This window comes from Populus euphratica, unplaced genomic scaffold (assembly GCF_000495115.2).
Source record: "Populus euphratica unplaced genomic scaffold, PopEup_1.0 scaffold397.1, whole genome shotgun sequence".
Lineage (NCBI taxonomy): Eukaryota > Viridiplantae > Streptophyta > Magnoliopsida > Malpighiales > Salicaceae > Populus > Populus euphratica.
Window position 1 is genome coordinate 180,861 of NW_011500284.1, and position 24,356 is coordinate 205,216.

Sequence of the window (24,356 nt, forward strand, 5' to 3'; positions counted from 1 at the left end):
AGAGAAACACAGAGAGAGAGCTAAGGGTGAGAGTTGAGTTGAGTAGAGAAATTTTCTCCTCCTTCTTGTTTTGTTGTTTGTATTGTTTTTGAGCTTGATTAATACAAACCAGTAGCTCCGTGGAGTAGGCAAGTTGCCGAACCATGTAAATTTATGTGTGTTTGAATGTTTGGATCTCCTAACATTCTGTTCCATCTTGGTTTCTAGCGGCGAAACTTGTTGGTGATCGACCCTTCAATGCGCCATGCATTTACGAACACGATGAAGAATGTTTGGCGTCCGAGTAGTTTTTTTTTTCAATTCTATCGTAAAAGGGATAAGAAGAGAGTCCGAGAGCAAGAACCATGTTGTTTTGGTGTTACTTTGAAGGAACCGGAGGCTGATCAGCCATCGCAGGCGGTGCTTAAAGTTGTGCCGTCTTGGATTCGTATATATGGTGACCTTCCTCCTAATAGTAGGTCCAAAGCAAACAGTCGAATGATTTGTGGGGAAGGTTGGTCCTTCTACGACCATGGATAGCACTAAATACATGGTTTCTTTCCAGTAAGGTGTGTGTAGGGTTCTCCTTGATGTCTTTAAACCCTTGGTTAAAGGCATTACTTTTATACGTACTCCTACTGGTGCTAAGGGTTTGGGTGTATTTTGAATATGAGCGCTTTCCTAACCTTTTCTATTTCCGTGGCTACTTGGGTCATCATGGAGCATCATGTAGCTGCTACTAGTATTAGTAACGAACTATAATCCATCTACAAAATAATAATAAAGCTACTGCTAAGAGCACCTGGAAGGGACTTCGTAACCAAAATCCAAAAGCATCCTGGTATTGCCACGAAAAGTCAGATTGGAAACCGCAAGGATACTTTAGTGGATGTTTAACCATGAGAAGAAGAGAAGGGATGGTGTAACCATGATTGATGCTATCAACTACATTGATGAACCTGAGGCTGAGACTGCTAGATAGTCCTGCCTAGCTCCTTGATTGCCTTAGCTTTGAACTGCCGCCGAGCAGTTGATAGATTACACAAGCTGATACAACTTGAAGGTCGTAGCGTGCTTTTCTTGATGGAGACTAGTCTTAAAACTCATGGGGTTCAATGAATGAAATGTTATGCTTTAATCATTAATTTGCTGGTGGTTGACTGTGAAAGGTAAGGAAATAGGAGGAGTGGGGGGGCTTGCTCTTTTATGGAATGACCCATTAGGAATCTCTCTTAAAAATTTATCTTTGCACCCCACAGATTCTGAGCTGCAGTGGCCGAAAGTCTATGAAGTTAGATGGAAGTTTACAGGGATATATGGGTGGCTGGCATATCAGATAAATCTTCCACTTGGGATATGATCGAGATTTGAAGAATCAGCATGCAGGGCCGTGGATTTGTATGGGAGGCTTTAATGAAATATCGTGTCCTCTCATGAGAAAAGAGGAGACCAGCAGAGACGTTTTGAGTACATGGATGTTTTCATGCAAGCGCTATCTTATAGTGATCTGCATGATTTAGGGTTCAAAGGCAACAACTACACATGGACGAAAGGGAAAAAAAGTAGAAGATAATGCTCAGGAACATATTGATCGTTATGTAGCAAATATGGATTGGAGGACTTCATTCCCAGCAGCGAGTGTTATCCATTTACCCGGATGTGGGTCTGATCATTTCCCTCTGAAACTTGAGCTTGATTCTAGCCATCCTTCACCGCATGGAAGACGTAGGCCCTTCAAAATTTAAAGCAATGTTGTTAAGGGAAGCAGGTTGTACACTGGTTGTGCAAGACTTTTGGTCCAACTTATCAGTGCTTAGTGAACATCATTCTCTTCCAGTCAAACTCAATGCTCGTGGGTTGCAGAAACGGAGTAAAAATCATTTTGGGCATGTTATGAAGTCTCTGAAAGCTATTAGAAAAGAGCTTGATTCTCTACAGCAAGCTGATCCTGCAGAGGTTACTATTCAAGCTATTAGTGAGCTCCAATCCGAGATGGACGAGCTACTAAAAAGGTAGGAAGTGATGTGGGCTCAACGTTCCAGAGCTCTATGGCTGAAGGAAGGTGACAAAAATACGCCCTACTTCCATAGGAAGGCAAATCAGAAACGAGAAGAAACCGAATTGTCAAGATAATTGCTCTTGATGGTTAGGTCCCAAGGAAGGAAGAGGCTATTCCTGGGGTTTTCAGGGGCTACTATCAGAAGCTTTTCACTTATTCCTATCCGAATAATAAGGACCAAGTATTGGAATGCTCACTCCAAGATTGACGGAATCCATGATGAAGTCTTTCAAAAGGAGGTTCTCTAGGGAGGAAGTATGTGAAGCTCTACAGCGAATGCACCCAATGAAGGCTCCACCCCCCAATGGTATGAATGCTCTATTTTTGCAGCTCTTTTGGAATGATGGTGGTTCTGACGTGTGTGATTTCCAGGGCAAACACTAAGATGGTTCCATCTCCTTCTGCAAAAGACAATAAATGCAAAAAACATGTCGGGCATTATTCCTAGGATTAAAAAAACCAATCATGAAAGGTAAAAAAAGAAAGAAAGAAGAAGATAAACAAACCAATCTGACCAAGAAAACAGCCAGCAAAGACGGGCCTAATTACCTTAGCAAAAGGGTAAAAAGGAAAGGGATACAGTAGAAGCGCGGACACCTCCTCCTGAGTAGTTTTCCTTCAAAAAAGCTCTAAATACTCGTGGAGCCTGAAAAGACAAGCAATTTGTATAGTGCCAAGCTAGATGGGCTGTGTTATTGGAACAAAACGCCACAACAACACAACCTCTGTGGGCATGGCAAAAAGCTGCTAGAAGTGGCCGTCAAAGCCACACCGACATAGCCTCTGCAGGCACGATATGCAGCTACTGATACTGGCTTTCAATGAAGCACTTTTCGCATATGAAATTAATTCATATGTTAATTCAATTGATAATTTATTATAATTATTATATATAGAATAATTTAAATTTAATTATATTATTTGAAATACTCGTGAAATTAAATTAAATTAACAATCTTTATTATTTTACTTTTATTTCAAATGTTTCACCTTTTTTAGTGAATGATTTGATGTTTCCACCCTAACAACATTTACGTGAGTTAATTAGCATTCATAAATATTTTATTTTAGGAATGATTCTCCTCAAGTTTTCATATTTCTCTAGAAAACAGCGGAATTTACTATAATTATTTGGAATAACAAGCATGGAGAGGTTTTCATTTTTTTTTTTTTTTAAAATGTACATCTATTTGGACTCACAAGCATGGAAATTCAAGTACATGCATGATTCTAGTAACCACTGGCAATGCTCATTGTATAGGAGTCTACTACTTTATTAGTAAGAAACATCATATGCTCCATGAGAAACAATCTCCAATAACTGCAAAATGGGGAGACCAGAAGTGTAAAATGCTTAAGACGCAGTAGTAGACACCTATACAAGGAGCATTGGTCGTTAATTACTAGAATCATGCATGTACTTGACAACTCTTTCATGGTTGCACAAGGACCAAGACCCAGCCAAGAGGGCTTTGGATTTCATGCATAATCGTCGTTACAGTCCACCTTTTCTGAGCAAATAGCCACAATCTATAAAAAATCAAAGCCTTCCCTCGAGCCTTAAGCCATTTCCGAATTCAAGTAACGCTGCTGAACAGGAGCCCGAACGGACCAGAGGAGGCCTATGCCGAAGAAAACCCGGCTGTCCCAGACCCCATAAGAAAACTCAAGAAAGAGCGCAAAGGACTCTTGTGAGCAAGCAGGAACCAAGCGCAGCCATAGAAGGAAGCACCAACCGAAGTTCAAACAAGAGACAAACGTCTCCAGCTGAAAGCCCCCCAAGGACAATATCGCCTCACATCATAGGAGGAGATCAACTGTGCAAGTCCACAGTCCATTGGGCTTGATCCACGATACCAACACCGTAATTTCCCCATTTTGGGTTAATATTAATGATTTACTTTTATGATGTGTTCTTATATTTTTTATGAGAAAGGATTACAGGTTTGATTAAGATTTTCTGCGGTGAATGAGATGGCCTATACTCTGCTGAAAGATTACGATGAGAAAGCTAGGACTAATAATGGGCATGGAGCAAAGCAATTATACGTTGGAAGAGACCAGCGGGGAGGTGATGCTGACAGCCATGAATGTTCTGGAAATGGTTGATGAACCTATTATTGCCGCACAGTATGGCATTTATCTCTAGCTAAAGAGTTGGGGGTACGTGAAGGTTTCTCTAGAGATAGACAGCTGGTCGTAAGGACAGTTAATAAGGATGAACTGCCTCTGCGTTATTTGGTTTCTATTGTGGCAGACATTAGAGCTCTGCCTTCAAACAGATATTATAAATAACAATTGTTTGAGAAATCATGACTCGTATTTCCTTCCAAACGAAAGTATCAACCAAGAAAATTAAGAGGCGGAGAATTCACTTAACAATGTGCAGCAAGATATCGAATAAACTGGTATAAACCATTAGATTTGAACAAAATTGAGTTACAAGGACCGAGGAATATTCATTTACTTTCTCAAGTAATCATTACTGTAAAGGATCAAATCCTTCTTTCTACCCTACAAAAGCTTCAACTGCTGGATTGCAACTCCGTTTCGAGCAGCTGAATTGTGTCCCCATCTTCCTAGGCGAGGTTCCTGTAGCAAAAATAACTTTAAGCATTACAAAATTGTATAATAAAACATCATAAACATGTTAAAAATATTTATTTAAAAAAACAAGAGATTGATCTATACAATTACCTGTCCAACCCCAGTGAGAAGGAACTTTCCAGATTTTGCAAAGGTCAGAGAATTTACAAACCCAGTCTGCATTATACAATAGGCTGGTAAGTGATAATTGCACAGTAGCTGAATTTAACATCAGAAGGAACATATGTAACAGGAGAGAGGAAAACAGAGAATGGAAAACGGGAAAGTGATGCTGGTGGGTGAAAGAAGGTAGGAAGGTGAGCAAAAAGAATTCCAATATTTCCATTTGATGGTATTTCTATACCATTACTGACAACCAAATATCAGTTATTGAAAAGGTTATTCAACTGGCGTACTTACCAATGGAAGATCGTACAAGGGCCGGATGCCTTTGCCAGCACCTTCTACAGCCCATAAGCGGACAGAACCATTCCCAGCCCCTGATGCAGCAAGATCGCTGCCTCTACACACACCAACTGAACTTACCCAGGAAGATGCTGCATGACAACAATAGTTTCCGGGTCATTAGAGGAAAAATCAATCAGAAAATGTTAAGCATGAAGACAAACAAATTAAGACTCAATGACCACAGGTCAGGTGTTTTTCTGCAAAACACAATGCAACCAAAGAAATCAGGTAGTGACACCAAATAATATTTCAAATCAGCAACGAGATTCTAGTTTCCTCAAAGATGCAGTGAAAGGACAGCAAGAAAATTTGTATTTACCAATATGACCATTGTAATTTCTTCCATTATCCTTCAGTTCACCATTATTGACATCAGTTAACGAAGTATGAGCATTCTTAACAATGTACACAGGCTTCTTCTTTTGTACACTCCAAAGCTCAATATTTCCGTCATCTGATCCAGACAAAAATTCGCTGTTGTCAATGAAACAGCAACACTCCAAAGATGACGTAGAAGAACGAAATATCAGCCTTGACTCATCATGGACCTGCTCGTAGAATATGAAAAAGGATGTTAAGTAATTACAACTGAAAATTTACATGGAACTAGAGCATGTACAAATCATCTTCTCATAAATTTAGAAAAATCAAGATGAGAATTTGATGCGATGGAGAAAGAGGCATTAAAAATGATTCCTTTGCACTTTGATTGTTCTTTATACAGGTCATCATTCATGTGCCAATATTCATGAATAGAAATGTCATAGCTTCAAAAGAAGAGTCCTGGCAATTTAATTTTCAGATATAAACTTACATTTATGTGACCAGTAATGCCTCCTTTCATATGGGCCAAGTGAATATCAAAACATTATTTTATATATACCTTAAACAATTGCATGCTCCGATCACGTCCAACAGCAAGCACTCGTTCTTGCCACAGACAATCAATTGTTAACACTTCACTTTGGTGACCGAACAATGTGTTCATGTAAGCTCTATCTTCTACATTCCATATCTTGATCGATCGATCAAATGAACCAGAAAAAAGTTCTGAACTCCCTTGCCTAAAAGTCAAACATGAGACAGGACCTTTATGACCTGGGAAAGCCTGTCAAATAGATAATAGAAGAGAATAACAAGTTAACAGGACACAAAATTTGATAGGAAATGACACAATATGCTACTAATATGAATAATTAAAATCTTGCTAATATAACTCTACAGAGCATCTAGTAAGAATGATATTTAATAGGAAAAAAAAATCTTACAGCAATTTGAGATATGAGATTACTTGCATCTTTTGCAGGATAGATAACTTATCTTGAGAGTTCCAGATAAGGTGTATGCAGATTTAGACAAGACTTTAGAAACTATTGGTACGGGACTAAGATTAGAACCATTCACATTGTAAAAACTTAATGAAAACAGCAGTAGTCTGGGTTAATCTGATGATTTTTTTTTTTTGCATAGAAATGCTCTAAGAATCAATATTTAGCCGGAATTGTGTAGTTGTAATAGATATTAGCTCCTTATTTTGAAAAGGAGCTGTGTTAGCTTGAACATTCAGCTATCTCACACATGTCAGCAACAAGAGCTAATACTGTGATTTGCTATGTAGTTTTTTTCTTCATCTGGTGCTTTCATTTTGGGAACAAGGGTAGAATTTATGCTTCTTCTGTTGTTTCAATACCAGATTTGCAAGTTGAATTCTTTAAGATAAAACATAAAAGTCCATAAAGGGCGCTTAAGAAATGTAGAGCATTAACCAACATCTACCTGAATATGTTCTCGTGTACGAGTGTCCCACAAATGAACATGCCGATCCAAGCCTCCACTGGCCAAATACCGACCATCAGTACTAACAGCCAATGCCAAGACATTCCTGCTATGCTTAGTTGCTCGACCTTCTGGATTCTTGGCCCCATGGGATCTTAGTATTTCATCGTTAGGCCATTGGTATTTTTCAGCTTTTCCACTGTCTACATCCCAATGCAAAATTGTGCCATCTTTGGAAGCAGAAAAGCCCTTCGAGTCATCATCAGAAAGGCATACGGCAGTAACAGATTGCCGATGCTTCACAAGGAGTTCAAATCCATCGACACTCTCTGGCTTTTGAACCCTAAGTGCTCATGAATGTAAGCATTCTAAACAAAATACATATACATGCCATCATAATATTTAAAACATTTAAAGATGCCCTTAAAGTTCCCTACTTTATGACATTAAATGAAAGGATGTGTTCTTCAGCTTTCAGAAACGCTAAAGCAAACATTAATTTTGATTAGCCCACATCATGCAAGTAGCACTCTAGAAATAGCTCAATTCAGCTTTAGAAAGTGAGTAAAACAATCAATCAATTACTAATGGAAAAAGGTTTAAAATTGGAGACGATTTGTTTGAGGTTCAAGAATTCGCAAATTAAAAAAAAAATCATCACAATGCTAGTGGCATGTCTTTTCAGGCACAAACAAAATGTACGACAGGAAAACTGGCCTGAGGATACCATTTGGGCACAAAATCAAAACAAACAATAAAGAATGTAACGTAGCATAGAAACAGTGAATAAAAACCCGATAAGTTACTAATCCTTACAATTCATAAATTGTTAAGCAAAAATGGATTTAAAAAAGAAAGAACTTTTCTCTTATTTTTACCTAGAAGCAATGGCTCTTCTCAAGCGGCCACTTTCTTCAAGCTGTTGCTGCATCAATTTCTTAGCCACAGAAGAATCCCTTTCACCTTCCTTCTCAAACTCTCTATCCCCCTCTTCATCCTCCTCACCCTCAAGCTCCTTCTCTCTTGCTCTAAGATTCTCTACCACTGCTTTCGCAATCCGCTGCCTCTTCTCTTCCGCCGTCTCCTCCGGTGTTAATTCCTCATCCTCTTCATCCTCCCCTGATTCTCCTCCACCATTTAGCATTCCTCCGTCCAACTCCTCCTCCTCGGATTCGATGTCTTCATCCTCATCCTTCTTACGCCTTTTGTTGTTACTGAAAAAGGGATCTCTATTCATAGAAAACTTGCTGCCCCCCCTCTTGTTTCTTCCCGGGGGGCCTCCTCTCTTCCTTGGATTCTTGTTCATGGTTATCGTTAATATTATATATTTTTCAGCGAAAGAACAGAAACCCAGAAAAGATTTTTTGCTTTTTAGCGGAGAAAGAGGGAAATAGAGGGGGCTGGGTGGAGAGCTTTGCAAGGGAAAGGAGCTCTGCAAGTAGGGTTTAACGTTAGGGGTTTTTGGTGAGAACTGAAGAACAACAACCACTGGGTTCTGTCTGGACATAAAACAGAAAATTCTTGTTGGGCCTCTTGCTATGGTCTTGTCTCTTGAATGAATGGGCTTGGGCTGCGGCACATGTTGAAGAAATTTTGTGAGTTGATACGCACCATCGTATGTCAGGGATTTAAATGATGCTTTGCCTGTTTTTTTTTTTTCCTGTTAATGTTCTGCAATTATGTTGCATCTTGACTTGAAATGAGTACAAGGATTCATGATACATTTTTCTGTATTTTTTTTATTTTATTTTTTTGCAGGTTTTTAACCTTAGAGTTAATAAATGATATTGTCTATCATGTTATCATATCAATGTTGAAGAGAATTAATTAAAATATTTTGTATAGTTTTCGGTAATGTATCGTAAATGAAATTGATATTATGATAGTACAATATAATGAAATTAATTAAAACCCTTTGCTTTTTATTTCTTCATGATTATTTATTTTAAATAAAAATTAAATAAAATTAAATTGAAAATATTTCCAATTTCAACAAGTTTTACTGTCTCAACAAAATCCACTTTTATCCTCTCTTGCCTTGTGCTCCCTCCCAAATTGACTTGAAACTCTTAGTGTTATATCCATGGTTATGGTGAAAAAAAAATTATTAGAGTTTATTAATATGTGAGCGATTCTCATATCATTTTAACAAAAAATTATGTGGTGGTCAAACATTGTCTTTAATAGCAGAATTTAAATCATCTCGGCATATTTTTTGTGATAAAATATTATATATGGCTAATGACCATTCAGTTAAGTGTCAACAAACTTTTTTTCTCCTCCTCTTCTTCTTGATTTTTACTTTGCCTATTTGGTGTCAACAAATTTTTTTTCTCTTCTTCTTCTTGATTTTTACTTTGCCTATTTAAAAAATCAAAACAATTGTTATTTATATAGATTTCATTTCAAATTCTTTTGATTATTATTTATTTTATTTAACCCTTTAATTTATTATTTATTTAGATTTCATTTCAAATTCTTTTAATTATTATTTATTTTATTTGTTATAATTTATAAATTTAGAATTTATTTTCAATTTCACCCCCTTGAATTTTTTATTTTTCAAGATTGGTTCTCATTTTTTTTATTGATATTTATTTTATTAGAGATAACTTTTTAAATTAATTTTTTTAAATAATTTCACCCTTAAGTTTTTTTTTTCAAATTTGATCTATTTTATTTTTTTATTGCTATTTTTTTCATTGTGGTAATTTTTTAAAATATAATATTTTTCTTGATTTCATCATTCAACATTAAATTGGTTGAGAATTGAGATTCTTCTTTGAACTCGAGTTTAGGATTTCAATGATTGTAAGTTTTAGATATTAACTCCGGTTTAGCTGATTCACTCGAGTTTGTTTAGTTTTTTTTCATATTTTTTAATTTTATATTTTTTTTTAAATTTTAGACTTCAATATTTATTTAATTAAAGACTAAACTCCATTTTTTTATTTGATTCTTATAAGATTTTTCACTGATTTAGAAAATAATTTGAGTTATCTTGAATCTTTTTATTTATCTTTCTTTGTCAAATTTAGTTTTTTTTCTTAATATATATATTCATGATATTTTGTTGTCTCAAAAAATTTTTTTATTTCATCTTTCAATATTTATTTAATTAGATATTAAACTTTATTAATTTATTTTATTTGCTTCTTGCAAGATTTTTTTTATTAATTTAAAAATAACTTGAGCTATCACAAGTTTTTTTTATTTATTATTCTTTAAATTAATTGTAAATATAAAATACTCAGTTCTTTTATTTGATTTAATTGAATATAAAGAAGAAGACGGTCAATATTGCGGTGCTAACCAGGACACATTTTTTTCCATGATTTGAACATAATGGCGCATCCCGCGGGATAACGAGGGTCCCATAGCCAGTTAAACACCATTAATTAACAATTAGGAAAAAAAGTCAAATGTCTTTTTTAACAAGTTTGACCTGACTGGCCTTCGATTAAGAAGATGGGGTGCCCTTGGAGGGGCTCCTCCTCTTATCTCCAAAGAAGTAATAGGGAAATAAAAACTACAATTTACAGTATCTCTTGGCTGCATTTTACTCTGTTGACATTGCAAGAAATATAGAAAAGGGGAAGATCAAACACTCGTGCAAACAACTCAAATCTCTAGTACATCCCACAATGCCAATACGATACAAACCTTTCCAAACTATTTAATTGATGGTTATTGTCAAATATTGTTATTAAAATTGATCTAATTTCTTATATTAGCTCAAAAAACTTATTAATTTTGTTTGATTTGAATTACATTTTAATTTTAATTGAAAAATATATTAATTTAAAAAATCATGGTTGACTTGATGAGTTGATCTATGATTTCATTAATCTAATTAAGTTAGTTAAAACTTGGTTAGGTCAATACTAAAGATTCTTTTTTTTTTGAAAGAACAAAGTAATATCATTTTGATAAAAGAAATTGTTTAAACTATTAGTAAGATCTTATGATATGATTTATATTATTTTTTAATAAAAAATATCCTAAACAAAACTGATAAATATAATAAGAAAAGTTCTAAAATAAATAGAAAAACAATTTTAAATCAACTAGAAAAATATATTAAATCTTGAACAATAACTTCCAAAACCTTACTTAAAAGTCTTTTTAACCTTTGATGATTATAAAATTTCAACCTTATACGAAAAAAGATCTTCAAAATCCTCAAAGAAAAACTTCAATCCGTTTCAACAATCGAATCCAAAGTTATATCAACTAATATAAAACTATCTATTTAGAGAAATCTCTTGCATTATTTTTTATTTTGAACTTTTAAAGTTAAAAAGTAGGATGATTAACTCGTTTGGCTAACAAGTAGGATGATTAACTTGTTTGGCATTGTATTAACTTTTATTTTTAAAGTGCTACCAATAATATTTTATTGTTAAAGGCAAGCAACAAGATCTTTTATGACAATTTTTTTTTATATTTTTTTTTCATGTATTATTTGGAATCTTTTGCTCTTCATGGTATGTGAAAGTATTGCTTTATAGCTGAAGCTTGATTCCAGCTCTTTAAAGTTTAATACAAAGAATGTTTAACAGAGAGGAGTTGGTTTCCTATGATTTTTTCATTTTTTTTTTTGTTGCGCTTCCTTGTTTCATGCAGTAGCTTTTGTGTTTTCCTTTTCTTTACTTATTTTTCCTAATATAAGTTAGATTATTATCTTTGTAGTCTTTTTTAATAAACTTTTGATTATTAAAAAAAAAGTGCTTTTAAAATTATTTTTTGCTTAAAATAAATCAAATTGATGATTTTAAGTGTTTTTAAATGTTTTTTATAAGCTGATATTAAAAAAAAATTAAAAAATTATTATTTTAATATATTTTTAATAAAAAATATCACAATATAAACAAATACATACAGCAATTTCCAACCAAACTTGGAAGATGGATGGTTTTAGTTTCTGTGCTTGTTATTTTTTTGAAAGTTTTGTTTGTTTATTTATCAATTGATTTTAATATTTGTTTCCTTTCAAAGTAGTTATCATTCGCTTCTCAGAAGAATTGTTTAAATAATTAAGGATATATAATATTAATTATTTTATTCTCATATATTTTAAAACAACAGTAAACAAACAATATATTTGGATATTGTTTTATAATTTCAACCCACGACTTAATGGATCTTTTGTGAAACTTTTAATTTCCAGTACCAATAATTCATCACCCATTATGTCATCTGCTATCTTTCACTAAACCAACTCTTCAAAGTTGAAGAATGGCTTATGTCATGTAGACCTTCGTAACTTCTATCAATAATTTCAAATAAGGAAAAAACAAAAACTTATCTCATATATATATAGACACACACACATATACATAGCTCCAATCCAAACAATGAGAATGTGATTTTAGCAAAGTTGTCTGATTTCCTCAATTAAATTGAAATTAATCAGATTTGACCTCCTCTTGAGAGAAATTAAAGGTAGAAAAAACTACTTTCATTATATATATAAAGTCCAGAAACAAATAAATCATCAAAAAGTAAAATTTAGAGAAGATGAAGTAAGACATGGAAGGCAAGGAAAAGAACGAAGAAACAATTAGAAGAGCAAGAAAACAAGATAACCCACCAAAACATATATACCAGGCTTACGATAACATCCATATATTCGCATGACTACTCTATTTTCAAAGGAAAAAAAATGATAAAAATGTGGGGAAAGAAAATCAATTTTACCCCAAAGCTTTGGTTACCTCCATGACCATTTAATGCATTTTACTTGCAGTTTTTCCACTTGAAACACAACAATTTTAGGGCATCGAAAGCTGCTCTCATCAGCATCAGCAACACTATGGGAATGGTCCCACATGACAAGCTTTAAAACCTCCATCTTAATGCACGTGTGAGGTTACGATGGCTTGCTCATAGGGTTTGATACGAAGCAGCGCACTTTTGCTGCATTTATTACATGCTATCTATGTGCCCCCCTTTAATCGTAGATTTTACATGGCCAAAAGGGCCAGGGCCAGCAACTATATAGTACAGGATTGTTGAGATGGTGCTAGCTTTGAAAAAAGTTTAGTTAGTCTCATCACGTTCCTTTTCTCTAATTAATCACGCAGGATGTACACTGAGCATGTCTAGGTTAAGAATTGCATGAGTGATCATCACTCCATTGAATTGCCTAGAGAATCTAAGCTACTAGATTCATGAACAAAAGCGTGCTAAGTTCCTACTAAAGTGATCACTTTGTCTTTGAATTTACAACCCAAAGTGTTTTGAAAAGCGTCTTGTACAGCATTTGCTTTTCCAGTATGAGCATTTATTAAAAACTCTAATTGTTTTTGTTTTTTCATTTTTATCTAAAAAGGCTTAATATTGCCGATCCTTGATAGACGTTGTATGCCTAGTAACTTGAGAAACCATTTAGTGCTAGCTAGTTTAGCACTTAGTTCATGAACAAATTGTAAACATCATTGGATTCTTGGAGGAGAACCTGCAGGCTCTTAATTATCGAATGAGAGAACTAGAATGCACTCAAACTTAGAATCTAAACGCATCTCTTCTTAAGCTTATGATTGCGTGCGTGGTAAAAGGAAGTATTGCATGATTGCGTGTACCTAGATTAATTGTTTTTTTTTTCATGGATTAGAAAATCGACCAATTTAATCCTTTTCTTGTAAGATAAAACAACTTATTAACAAAAAAACAAAAAACAAAAAACAAAATGAAATAGCCAACCTCGTGCTTCTTCCCAAAAGCTTTAAAAGCTCTTTACCAGCCCATATGAGCTTTTCTAGAGGATGATTTCAAGACCCAACAGGAGGGATGTTCACTTTTCCCTCTCTTTTTACCAAATGGGAAAAACTCATTTCTCCCTATGTAAGCAAGTCGCTGTATAGCTAGCCCGGACTCTGAGGATCCATGAAGTGGCATTGAATTTCAAGACCCTCTTTTCTCTCTTTCTTTCTCTTTCGTATGGAGGTATTTAGAATATGAATTGGTGTCAGATCTGATCAATCCTTCTCGTAACATGTTCTTCCTTAAATACCAACTATTGTGTACGACATTGGACCATTTTGTAGGCTTTCCTTTTTCTTGCAATTAGTTGCTATCTTGTCTTAGCGTGGCAATCAATTTACTCAACGATCCATCCATCCATCATCGTCATTACATAGCTAGTTGAAAATTATCCTTGATCATCAGTGCACGGATCTAATTATAACTTGACTTTGGCTAGCTAGCTCAAGTTTCCTTGGTGATGATGACCTTGAATTTCAACACAAATTGCGTAGTGGATATATTGTGTGGGTAATTAACTAATTAATTAGCCATTACTCTTACTTAGGTTGTAATGATGGATTGTCCTTAGCCTATAAACCTGGCTACAGCTCACGATACACAAATGAGTTAATGTTATGTTCACATGCATGGTGTTATTTATGACACACTGCATCCAACATTATTTTAGCGGCAACTAATCAAGGAATGATCATGATGATGAACATTCCCGAGAATTATATGTGATTAATCAGCTTGGTCATAGACACAAATAAATTAAAATTATGAATGATAAAATATCTTTTTAATTTCAAATTAATAATCATATATTTTCTCAAATATTATAACTCGTTTAATAATATGGTGGGGTTAAAACCCATCTTAACAAAAAAAAAAAAAAAAACAGAGAGAGAGAGAGAGAGAGATAGAGATTGTTGCAAGAATTTGGTAAGTATGAACCAAACCGATCACATTACATGAACTTACAATACAATTCGTTTACCTTTCGAAGTATATCATTTTGTAACTTTTTAAGTGGTGTTTCCAACAATTGTAGAGATGAGAATAGTTACGATCATCATTAATTAGAAATATGGAGTCTTAGTTGTTATAATTACCTGCCAGCTAAATAATTTAATCTTGCTGTTAAATACCGAGTAAGGTTTTTAAAAAAAAGTCATAGAGATCCCATCATAAGAAGCAGGAAAAGCTTTTCTAAAAAAGTACAAAAAAAATAAAATCTAATAATATTTTACTTCTTAGACAAGTTCTCTTTCCTAATTACTGCAAGCAGATGAGAGCAGCAGTGATTCAGTTACTCACTCATGTCAGTTCACAAGAGAAGTAGAAAGCATGCCACCTTCAAATCCAAAAGTCACCCTGTACATATATAATGCATTATGTTCAGTAGGTCTTTCTGTATTCTTTAATCAATATTGTAACATAGAGGCTTTTTTGCTACATCATGAGTTTTTGGGAGAAGACTCCAGGAAACCCTAGAATGATTGCTTTGTGTGCATGCGCAAGTGTACAGCATTTAGAAACTATAAGATAGAAACAAAAGTATGACCTAAGAGACTTCCGCCACCGTCCGATCATACACATTAATTGGTGAATTAAAGCCTTTTCTTCTGCTAGTAGATTGTATATGAAAGTACTTCATTATTGATTGTACTCCATGGATACATATATTGCTGGACAACTACAAAAATATTTAAGTATTTTTCAAACCAAAATAGTTTTGAAACATTAAATTAAGCAATGTGCGTGTGTGTGTGCAATCTTCTCTTCTCTAATGATGCACGTCTCATGAACTAGAAGGATAGGAAATAATGAAAACAGAATATTAAAGAAAAATTCTAGGAGTTTCAAGGGAAGTTAATTATTTTGGTAGCCAAGACATTGAAAATCTTCGTAGTTACAATGTAACTTAGGGTTGAGATGAGAATTAAGGATGAGGATGAGGAAGAATATCAAGATATAGTAGAAAATACATAGATGTATACTGCTTGGAAGCTTATCATGGCAAACGTTTTCACCACATATGAAGCTGATAATGAGCTCAGCTTCAATTTACCGTCACAGTTTTTTTGATGAATAAACTGCACCGCACGGTTTCAAGTTTATATTCAATATGTTTTTGCACATAACTAATCACATATTGATTTCATATACAATAGCTTAGTGCATATAATTAATCTCAAATATCAAGTGGGAAAAAAGAAAGAAGACAGCATAATCATTTGTTAATATAAAATAAACCCCCCTGACTCCATATATACATACACTTCGCCTATCATCATTCATCAAAATAGATAACAATCTGATCCCCTGTCAAAATAGACAATATCACTTCCTCCTTTCACCATAATTAGGTGATTGATTCTCTAAATTCATGTTCAACTAATTAAAATCAAATTAAACCAGGTCATATGCTGCCTGTTTCATTTTTTGTGCAAGATTTGACAGATCCCTTTTAACAGTGTGGAACCAGTTTGATTTGTAATTAACTACAATATACTAGAGAATAATTTAAATAATATCTTGAGTCTCACTTAATCTTTAGATTGAAATGATTCATTAACAAATGTCAACATTTCTTGAATTAATCACGATATGATTATCTGTCATTGAGAAGTTTTTGGGAAAATGAATGATACCAAGATTTTAATTACTCTTCCTTTTATGGGAATGATACAAGCAGTATCTATCCACAAGTTGCTGCAAAGCTGTAATTAAAGACGTGATTGTATTGACCTAAGTAACGAAAACTTGGTGCTTATCTCTATCATCGTACTATAGTTTTAAGATAATGTGATAAACAAACACCACATAACAAATATCATGTACAAGTAAAATTTTCTTTGACTAGCTATAGCATGCCAAGCCCTAACGCAATTGTTCAAGAATTAATTAAACACGAACAACCATCAAATGAGTGTTATGAAACTAATACGATGACGATGATGATGATGAGGTTACTTTTTAAGAAGCCATGCCAGGCTCAATTCCTATATTGACTGAACCGAAAGAGAATGTGTCATCTTAAAAACAAGCTTTTAAGAAGCAGCCAAGGAATTCAGTGCTTGTGTTGGCAAGGGATAATTTTAAATTAATATTCGAGCAATTCTTGATTCTAAGGGAGAAAATCTCAACCCTTGATCATTTCATGCTGCAAGCCAAAACCTCTCTCTTTTCAATTCAATATTTTATACATGTTGCATCATAGCTTCCCTTCGGTATAAAAAAGTCTGCCTCAAATCACTCTCTCTCTCTCTCTCCCTCTCTCCAGCCAAGCTGCTAGGAAGACACCTAAGAGGGTTTTCTTCATTGCTCTAGTACAAACCCTTCATTTTGTGTATTATTTGAGATCTGGATCCCTAGCTACCATTTGTGATCATTTATATAAGTCAGTAATCCCTTCAAGAACCCATAAGATAGGACTGCCCACTCCTTTCGTTGACAAAGCTCTTCGAGTCACATCCTTCCATCATGGATATCAATCAAGTTAAATTCATAAACCACACATGGAATCTCGACATGTCCATGGAAGATCAAATTCTTCATCATGACCAGCTTCCCTTTAACTCAATTTGGCCTAGCTGTCCTCTGCAAACACAGCAAACACAAATCCCAGCTTCAAGCCAAACACCAATCTCAACCTTTCTTGGTGACCAAATATGCAACAATACAGAGGAGGAGGAGGATGAGCCGGAAGAGGAACTGGGAGCTATGAAAGAAATGATGTATAGAATTGCCGCGATGCAGCCAGTAGAGATAGATCCGGCCACGATTCGCAAGCCAAAAAGACGAAACGTTAGGATTAGCGATGACCCCCAGAGCGTGGCTGCGCGTCTTAGGCGAGAAAGGATAAGTGAAAAGATCAGAATCCTACAAAGGCTTGTTCCTGGGGGAAGAAAAATGGACACTGCTTCAATGCTAGAAGAAGCTATCCGTTACGTCAAGTTCTTGAAAAGGCAAATTCGCTTGCTTCAACCTAACCATCATCAGCAGCACCAACCATGCACTACCACTGGAGATTGGCAAATTCCATACAGCAATAAACCTCTTGATTCTATCATCACCACTCCATCCCTGCTCGAGCCCCAAGCCGGAGGCCTCGGGTACAGTATTCTTGGTGGGAATAGTACCGGGGGCAATCCCTTGTGCTTTAATCATGAGGTAATTAGTGATTAGGGCTAAAGTGAACACTAGCTAGTGATCATTAGTGTGTTAACGAGTCATAATTAATGAACTAGAGGTAATTAAGAGGTATGTGTGTGTATACATATATAAGCTAGCTAGCTAGGTAGCATATATATGAGGGAAAATAGGTTGTTAGGATATTGTTGATCAGTAAAAGATATATATGGTCTCTGGAATAATCATAACGGTTAGCTTGAGTTGCGTTGAACCCTATATCCTTCTATATAATATATGATAAAGATCTTGGAGTTTGTAGGGTTGGCCGGAAAGTTTGTTTGGCCGACTCTCTTCCTGGAATAATTAAACAGTGACGTGTGTATGTATCATAATGTATGCTTCTGAGTATTTTTTCCTGTTTATATACGTATATCTAACAATTACACGGGTATAAATGGAGGTATGTGGACAACTTATGTATGTATGTATGTATGTATTTTGAAATATGTCTAGGCATATATACAAAAACACATACCGTATATATATTTACCCTAGGGTATATATATAGCTTGTATCTTGAAATTTTTCCTCTCACCCTGCACTTAGATTTTTTGGTCATGATTTACATGTAGGAGTAGTATTTAGTTTACTAAACTGATATTCATGCATTAAATCCAAACATATTGTTGAATTGTGAGTAATTAATTTTACGTAAATGTAGTAGTTATCTCTAATCTTATTAGGTACAATATAATATAACCTTGATAAATTAATATTATTGATTAAATAATATTTTTGGTTGGTACCAATGTAGTAAATTAATAATTAGCTAAATTTGTAAGATAATTTATTAAAAAAATACACATAGGTCTACTTGATCATATATAGATTAATGATCTCTTTACATATTATATAATGTGATTATTGTTTTGGGTGAGATTTTGCATGAGACAGGTTTTAATATAGAACTATTTTTTACAACTTTATTTTCTTTGTTGTTTTTTAAGTTCTCAATAATTTACTCCTTATTCAATAATTATGTCTCATTTTCTCATAGATAATTCAAAAAATACTCAACATCTATTGTTTTATGATACTCAACACTACATTCATTTTGAATGTTAATCCAGATTCTTTGAAGCCATATTATTTATTCATTATACTTTGAATGTTAATCCATATTTTTTGAAGCCATATTATTCATTGAATTCGTTTTACAATGTCAAAAATAATTTTCAATTATACTTGTTTGAATATATATTCTCTAAGCCAACATTGCAAGATTCATTGCTTCTATAACACTTGTTTTTTTCTAAATTTGAAATTCTAATTTTACAAACCTTTAAAGAATTTTAACAAAATTGATGATAATAACTCATCTTAAAAGCTCATAGGATTCCTGCATCATAAGGTTGAATATTCCATGTTGTGTTTGTGTCAAGAAAAATAATTCATTATTTTTTAAAACATCTATAGTTTTTGAATGTGTAAAACAATTAACAACAAGCAAGAGAATTTTTCTTTTATCTATTTCTCAATTAGACTATCAAATATAGTCTTGGAACAAGATCTCAGGTGTCCATACTTATTTGTTGGCATGATACTTGTAGTTCATGCTGCTTAAGCTCACATGCGGTTTAGCATACTTGTCAATGAACCATAAATGAATTTTCTTATAACCCTCTTCATTATAGAAAGTAACAATAATATGTATCTTCTTTTATTGCCTATTACCTTCAATTTTCTTAGTTACAAGAGAATGATCTAGTTAAAGTCTATAAAACAATCATTTTTTATCCATATTGAAAATATCTTTTACGAAAAATTGATCTAGTTTCTCTCTTATGGACCACAAATTGCTTTCAACATGCTTATATCAACTTATATGTTTTCTCTAAAACTATGATATGTTTTGCTGTTATTTCATAATTTGAAGCGTTTGAGCTAGCCCTGAGAAAAATAGAATTTTAGTGTATATATGAGGTACATCTTTTTCAGAAACTTTCTTTTTTTTTTTCCTTGATGATTAGTTCTTTGGTCATATTTATATAATTTCCTTAATTAGTTCTTTGGTCATATTTATATAATTTTGTATTAAAATATCACTCAATAAAACCTTGTTTAGCTTCAAGAATTTTCAAAGTTTATGTCGTTTGACATTATTTTTTTTTAATATTAACTGATAGATACTTAGATAACCTCTTAATCATATTTGATATTGTTGCTTGGCTCACTGGTAAGTTAAAGTTTTTTAATACTCATTGCTATAATTGCTTTTGGATGCAAGTTAGATTTTTTATGTTATACTCGTATAATGCTTTATGTTTTTGTTATTGTTAATTTCCTTACACCTTTTAAATGAAAAGACATTGTGTTTGTTTTTATTGTTTATAATATTATATGTTTTTTTATATATATACATATTTTTGAAGTATATATTAAATATGCATCAATTATAATTCTAATTCTAATTTGTTGCAAAAGTAGATTGATCCATCACTTCTATATAATTCTAATATGCATCAATTATAATTCTAATTCTAATTTGTTGCAAAAGTAGATTGATCCATCACTTCTATATAATAAGACTGATTAAATTCACAGGAGCTTATTTTGGTTAAATAAGTATGTAAAAGAATGCTAATTCTAATTTTGGTTAAATAAGTATGTAAAAGAATGATAACTCATAATTTAGTAATTACGTAATATTCATATTATCACAATACACAATACATGTATTAAGTTCAATATTTTAGAGGAAAAAAAAACAATACCTTGACACATTGCTAATTATTATATAATATTTTATTTATTAATGTATAAATCACTAATCACTAATTTATCAATTAAATAATATTTTAATCAATAAATAAATTCTCATGATTTCAAATACCTTGATTTATAGAGATTTAGGTAGTTAATTAATTATCTCGTTGGTTAATTGAAGGGGAATTTTCAGAAAGTGATAATTATTATGCATGCATGGACAGACTTTTTTCTTCAATTTGGATGAGTGAAGGACCTTCATGCAACACTATATGCTAGTTCGCTGGAAACTGCTTGCCTTCCAAAGCCACTCTTCAAGCAAATGTAAAAGAGATCCCTGCACAAATATGAAACTTTTGCGATTAATTGAATAATTGGAGAAGATTCTGAGAAAAGTGACATTTTTTGTGTTTATCTCTTTAATGAAACTCCTCGACAGATTAATTAATTTGGATAAATTAATTACCATCATATAATTCTTATTTTTATGACATAGACAGCTGTTAAATACGATCATTAAATAATTTCCCTCGTAGGACATTAGAGAGTGGGATTATTCTAAAGCATTGATACTGGTTTTGTCATCCACATTTACTAGTGATGAAGCTATAATTATTTACTAGTGATCATCCATGTCAAGTAGAGGAAATTAGAGAGGAAAGGGAGACTCATGCAAATGTTAGATTCTTAATGTGTGCCAAAACCCACGAAAAAAAATAATAAAAAATAAAAAATCTCATCATCTAAATTTCCCAATTCCTTCCCTCTCATTCTGTGAGTTGATTCAAAGTCAAGCTCATGATGGATACTTCCTTTGGTGGGCAAATTTATTTTTGTGACTACAATATTTCCCATTTCTAACTTATAATGCCTCTTCCTTAATTTTTTATAATTCGGTTATAATTGATTAATTTAGGATCATATGCGCTCAAATCTACATATTTGTGGAGAGATTTATTAGAACTTTGTCATAGATGGTAATGAGAAATGTTAGCTTAATTAAAAGTTAAAAGTATTAGATACTTTTAGGGGAGACTAGACAACTACTTCAATTACGAGTTTTCCATTGTTTTATAGTCGGCATAAGCTCTTTATCTAGCTCTTTCCACGATTTCTTTTCCCTTCAAGGCGAATTATTAGTGCATTCTTTGGCGTCGTTCATAGGTATGGAATATGTTGTAATTTGCGGTGTCGCGACGATTGTTTTCTGGATGCTTTTGTATTTTGTTTTACTGTTATTATTTTTTGAGTTTTTTGAATATATATATTTTATTATTTTTATTTTTTTTCTTTTTTATATGGGAATCCAAAACAAGTTACAACAAAATGTGTCCAATATATATATATATATATATATATATAGAGAGAGAGAGAGAGAGAGAGAGAGAAAAAATTTTTTGAAAAAGATTTTTGTATTTTATAAAATGAATTAAAAAAATATATGAATTAATAAATCATAAACAGAGTTGTTCATGCTAATTAAAAATCAAAATAGAAAGTTGATCATAAATTGATAATTTCTATGGGAAATATAAAAATATATAAAATTTAAGAGAAACCATATAAAACTCTTACAATAAAAATTAATAAAAAAGATATTTTATCTGTATTAAATGTTTATGAGGGGGAATTGTTTTTTTTAAATAAATATATTAGGTTCATATATATTAATTAAAAAAATAATATTTAACATTACCATAAAAGCTATAATATTATTTAAAATAATTTTTCAATAATTATTTAAATTTCATTTGAATAAATTTATTTAAAGTCCGTCTTATTATAAATTATAAAACAATTAAAATGTTTTAAGAAAAAGACCCAGCATACCTGGACTATATTTGTGCATTTGACCCAAAACTATTGAATCCATAAGTGTTTAGGCATGTAAGGCAAAGCCCATAAGCCCAAGTTCTTTCTTTCATAGCATGAATAACATGTCATTCACCTATGCCATTTTTCTGCCATATTTTCGACCATTAAAGCAAAATCAAAGTATAAGTTTTTGTACTTTAAAATTAAACCTAAACTTTTATATTTTTTATAATAAAAAATTAAAAAAAAAACATCATATAAACTTCTAAAACCACATTGTTGCCCAAAAAATACATTTTAATTTGACAAAACACTTAAAATCAAACCAAATTATTAGTTTTAGCCCTAATCTACCTTGTTCAACATCATTGAAAGTAGAAACCATCTCCATTGAGTTTTTTTTTCTTTTTAAAGATAAGTCTAAAAATACTAAAATCATAATTATTAGTGATAAGTAAACTTTCTGTTTTTTGTGTTTTTTTAAAGATTTCCCCTCTCTTCTCTAGACATTCATGGATTGAAACCCAAAATTAAAAAAAAAAACTTATAGAACAAAACATAAAATGCCCAAAGAAGTGGGACCTAATGTGAAAAAAGTGAAATGTGAAGGACCAAATTGAACATTTTAGCACCGTTTGGAGACCAAACATGTGAAAAGGCTCTTTTTTTTTGAAATATCAATTTGAGTCCTTGATTTTTCAATTTTAGTTTCAAGAACAATATAAAATTATTTTTTTAGATTGATCTCTAAATCATTTTCATATTAATTAATGACAAACGACAAGTGCTCACATGTAAATAGAAGCAAATAAAGAAAAATAAAATAATGTCAACCTAACTTATAATGACATTATTAAAAATAAATAAAGTTTAATTATTAAAATAAAAAGAGAAAAATTTAGGGACCGAAGATAAAAAAGTTGGGCATTTCTAGATAAAAATAAACAATGTTTTTCTAAAATATTTTAATTTATTTATTAATAATTAATAATTTAAATATCATCATCATCATCATCATCATCATTTAATCTCATATCATGTTTTATAGGTATTTCATCAATTTAATGTGTTCTTGATTTGTGATCGCCTAGGACATGTTTGATAGGTATTTCATCAATTTAGTACTTTAATATAATGTGTTCTTGATTTGTGATCGCCTAGGGGAAAGTTGAACTAGGCAATGAAAGCAAGAAAACCATTGCGACTACTTTGGAAGGAGAAGCGAGGAAAATTAAGCATTGAATATGAGAAACAAAATTACATGGCCAGCCAGCATTGCAAGGACAATTATTCTATTATCAATTATCATTGACACCATGATACCTTTTATTAGTTTGTGTGATTACTATTTCTTTTAAAAATGATTGAATAAGAATTATACATTATAATTTTTAATTAAAATTTTAAAAGAAAACTTTTAATGAAACTCGTGCAAATACTATAACTAAATACTTTCAAAACAATGGTTAGAATAAAATGTAGCTTTATAACCACATGTTATTAGATTAAAAATTAATTTATTTTTATATTTTAAAAATATTTTTTAAAAAAATTAATTTTTTATTTTACTTCACATTATTTTTTGTGTGTTTTATAATATTTTGATGTGATGATGTTAAAAATAAATAATTTAAAAATAAAAAAAATATTATTTTAATATATTTTTAAATAAAAAATCCTCTAAAAACTAACTATTAATATAATCATAAAAACCTGTAAAAAAAGGGAATCTGAAATGATAAAGTTAAAAAGAAAATAATATTTTTGAAAAAAGGAAGTATGATGAGATCTATGCTCTGGGACTAAAATAAAATAATTATTATAGTACATGCAAGTTATAGTTTCAGAATATAAATCCATCCTTTATGGAATCATTAGTCATTACATCAGACAAGATGATAAGGACAATAGTATTTTGTTAATGTATTTGGTCCGAAATGTACTAGAAATAAAATATTTACTGAAAAATGTTTAAATTAAAGTAATAAAACAGTAATTAATCGCTTAGATTTGCCAAGTC

The 24,356-nt window shown here is 32.2% G+C and overlaps 2 protein-coding genes across 2 annotated transcripts; one reads left to right on the forward strand and one right to left on the reverse strand.

The window, feature by feature from the left end:
• Positions 1–4,360: 4,360 nt before the first annotated feature.
• LOC105113194 (U3 small nucleolar RNA-interacting protein 2-like) lies at positions 4,361–8,354 on the reverse strand. Its single transcript, XM_011009265.1, has 7 exons — positions 7,747–8,354; positions 6,869–7,211; positions 5,976–6,200; positions 5,412–5,640; positions 5,045–5,181; positions 4,736–4,801; positions 4,361–4,630 (listed from the first exon to the last, which is right to left on the reverse strand). Exons 1-7 carry the CDS (start codon positions 8,172–8,174, stop codon positions 4,553–4,555), a joined length of 1,506 nt encoding a protein of 501 aa, XP_011007567.1. The 5' UTR covers positions 8,175–8,354; the 3' UTR covers positions 4,361–4,552.
• Positions 8,355–16,739: 8,385 nt separating this feature from the next.
• LOC105113195 (transcription factor HEC3-like) lies at positions 16,740–18,289 on the forward strand. Its single transcript, XM_011009266.1, has one exon. It carries the CDS (start codon positions 17,105–17,107, stop codon positions 17,807–17,809), a length of 705 nt encoding a protein of 234 aa, XP_011007568.1. The 5' UTR covers positions 16,740–17,104; the 3' UTR covers positions 17,810–18,289.
• The last annotated feature ends 6,067 nt before the right edge of the window (positions 18,290–24,356 follow it).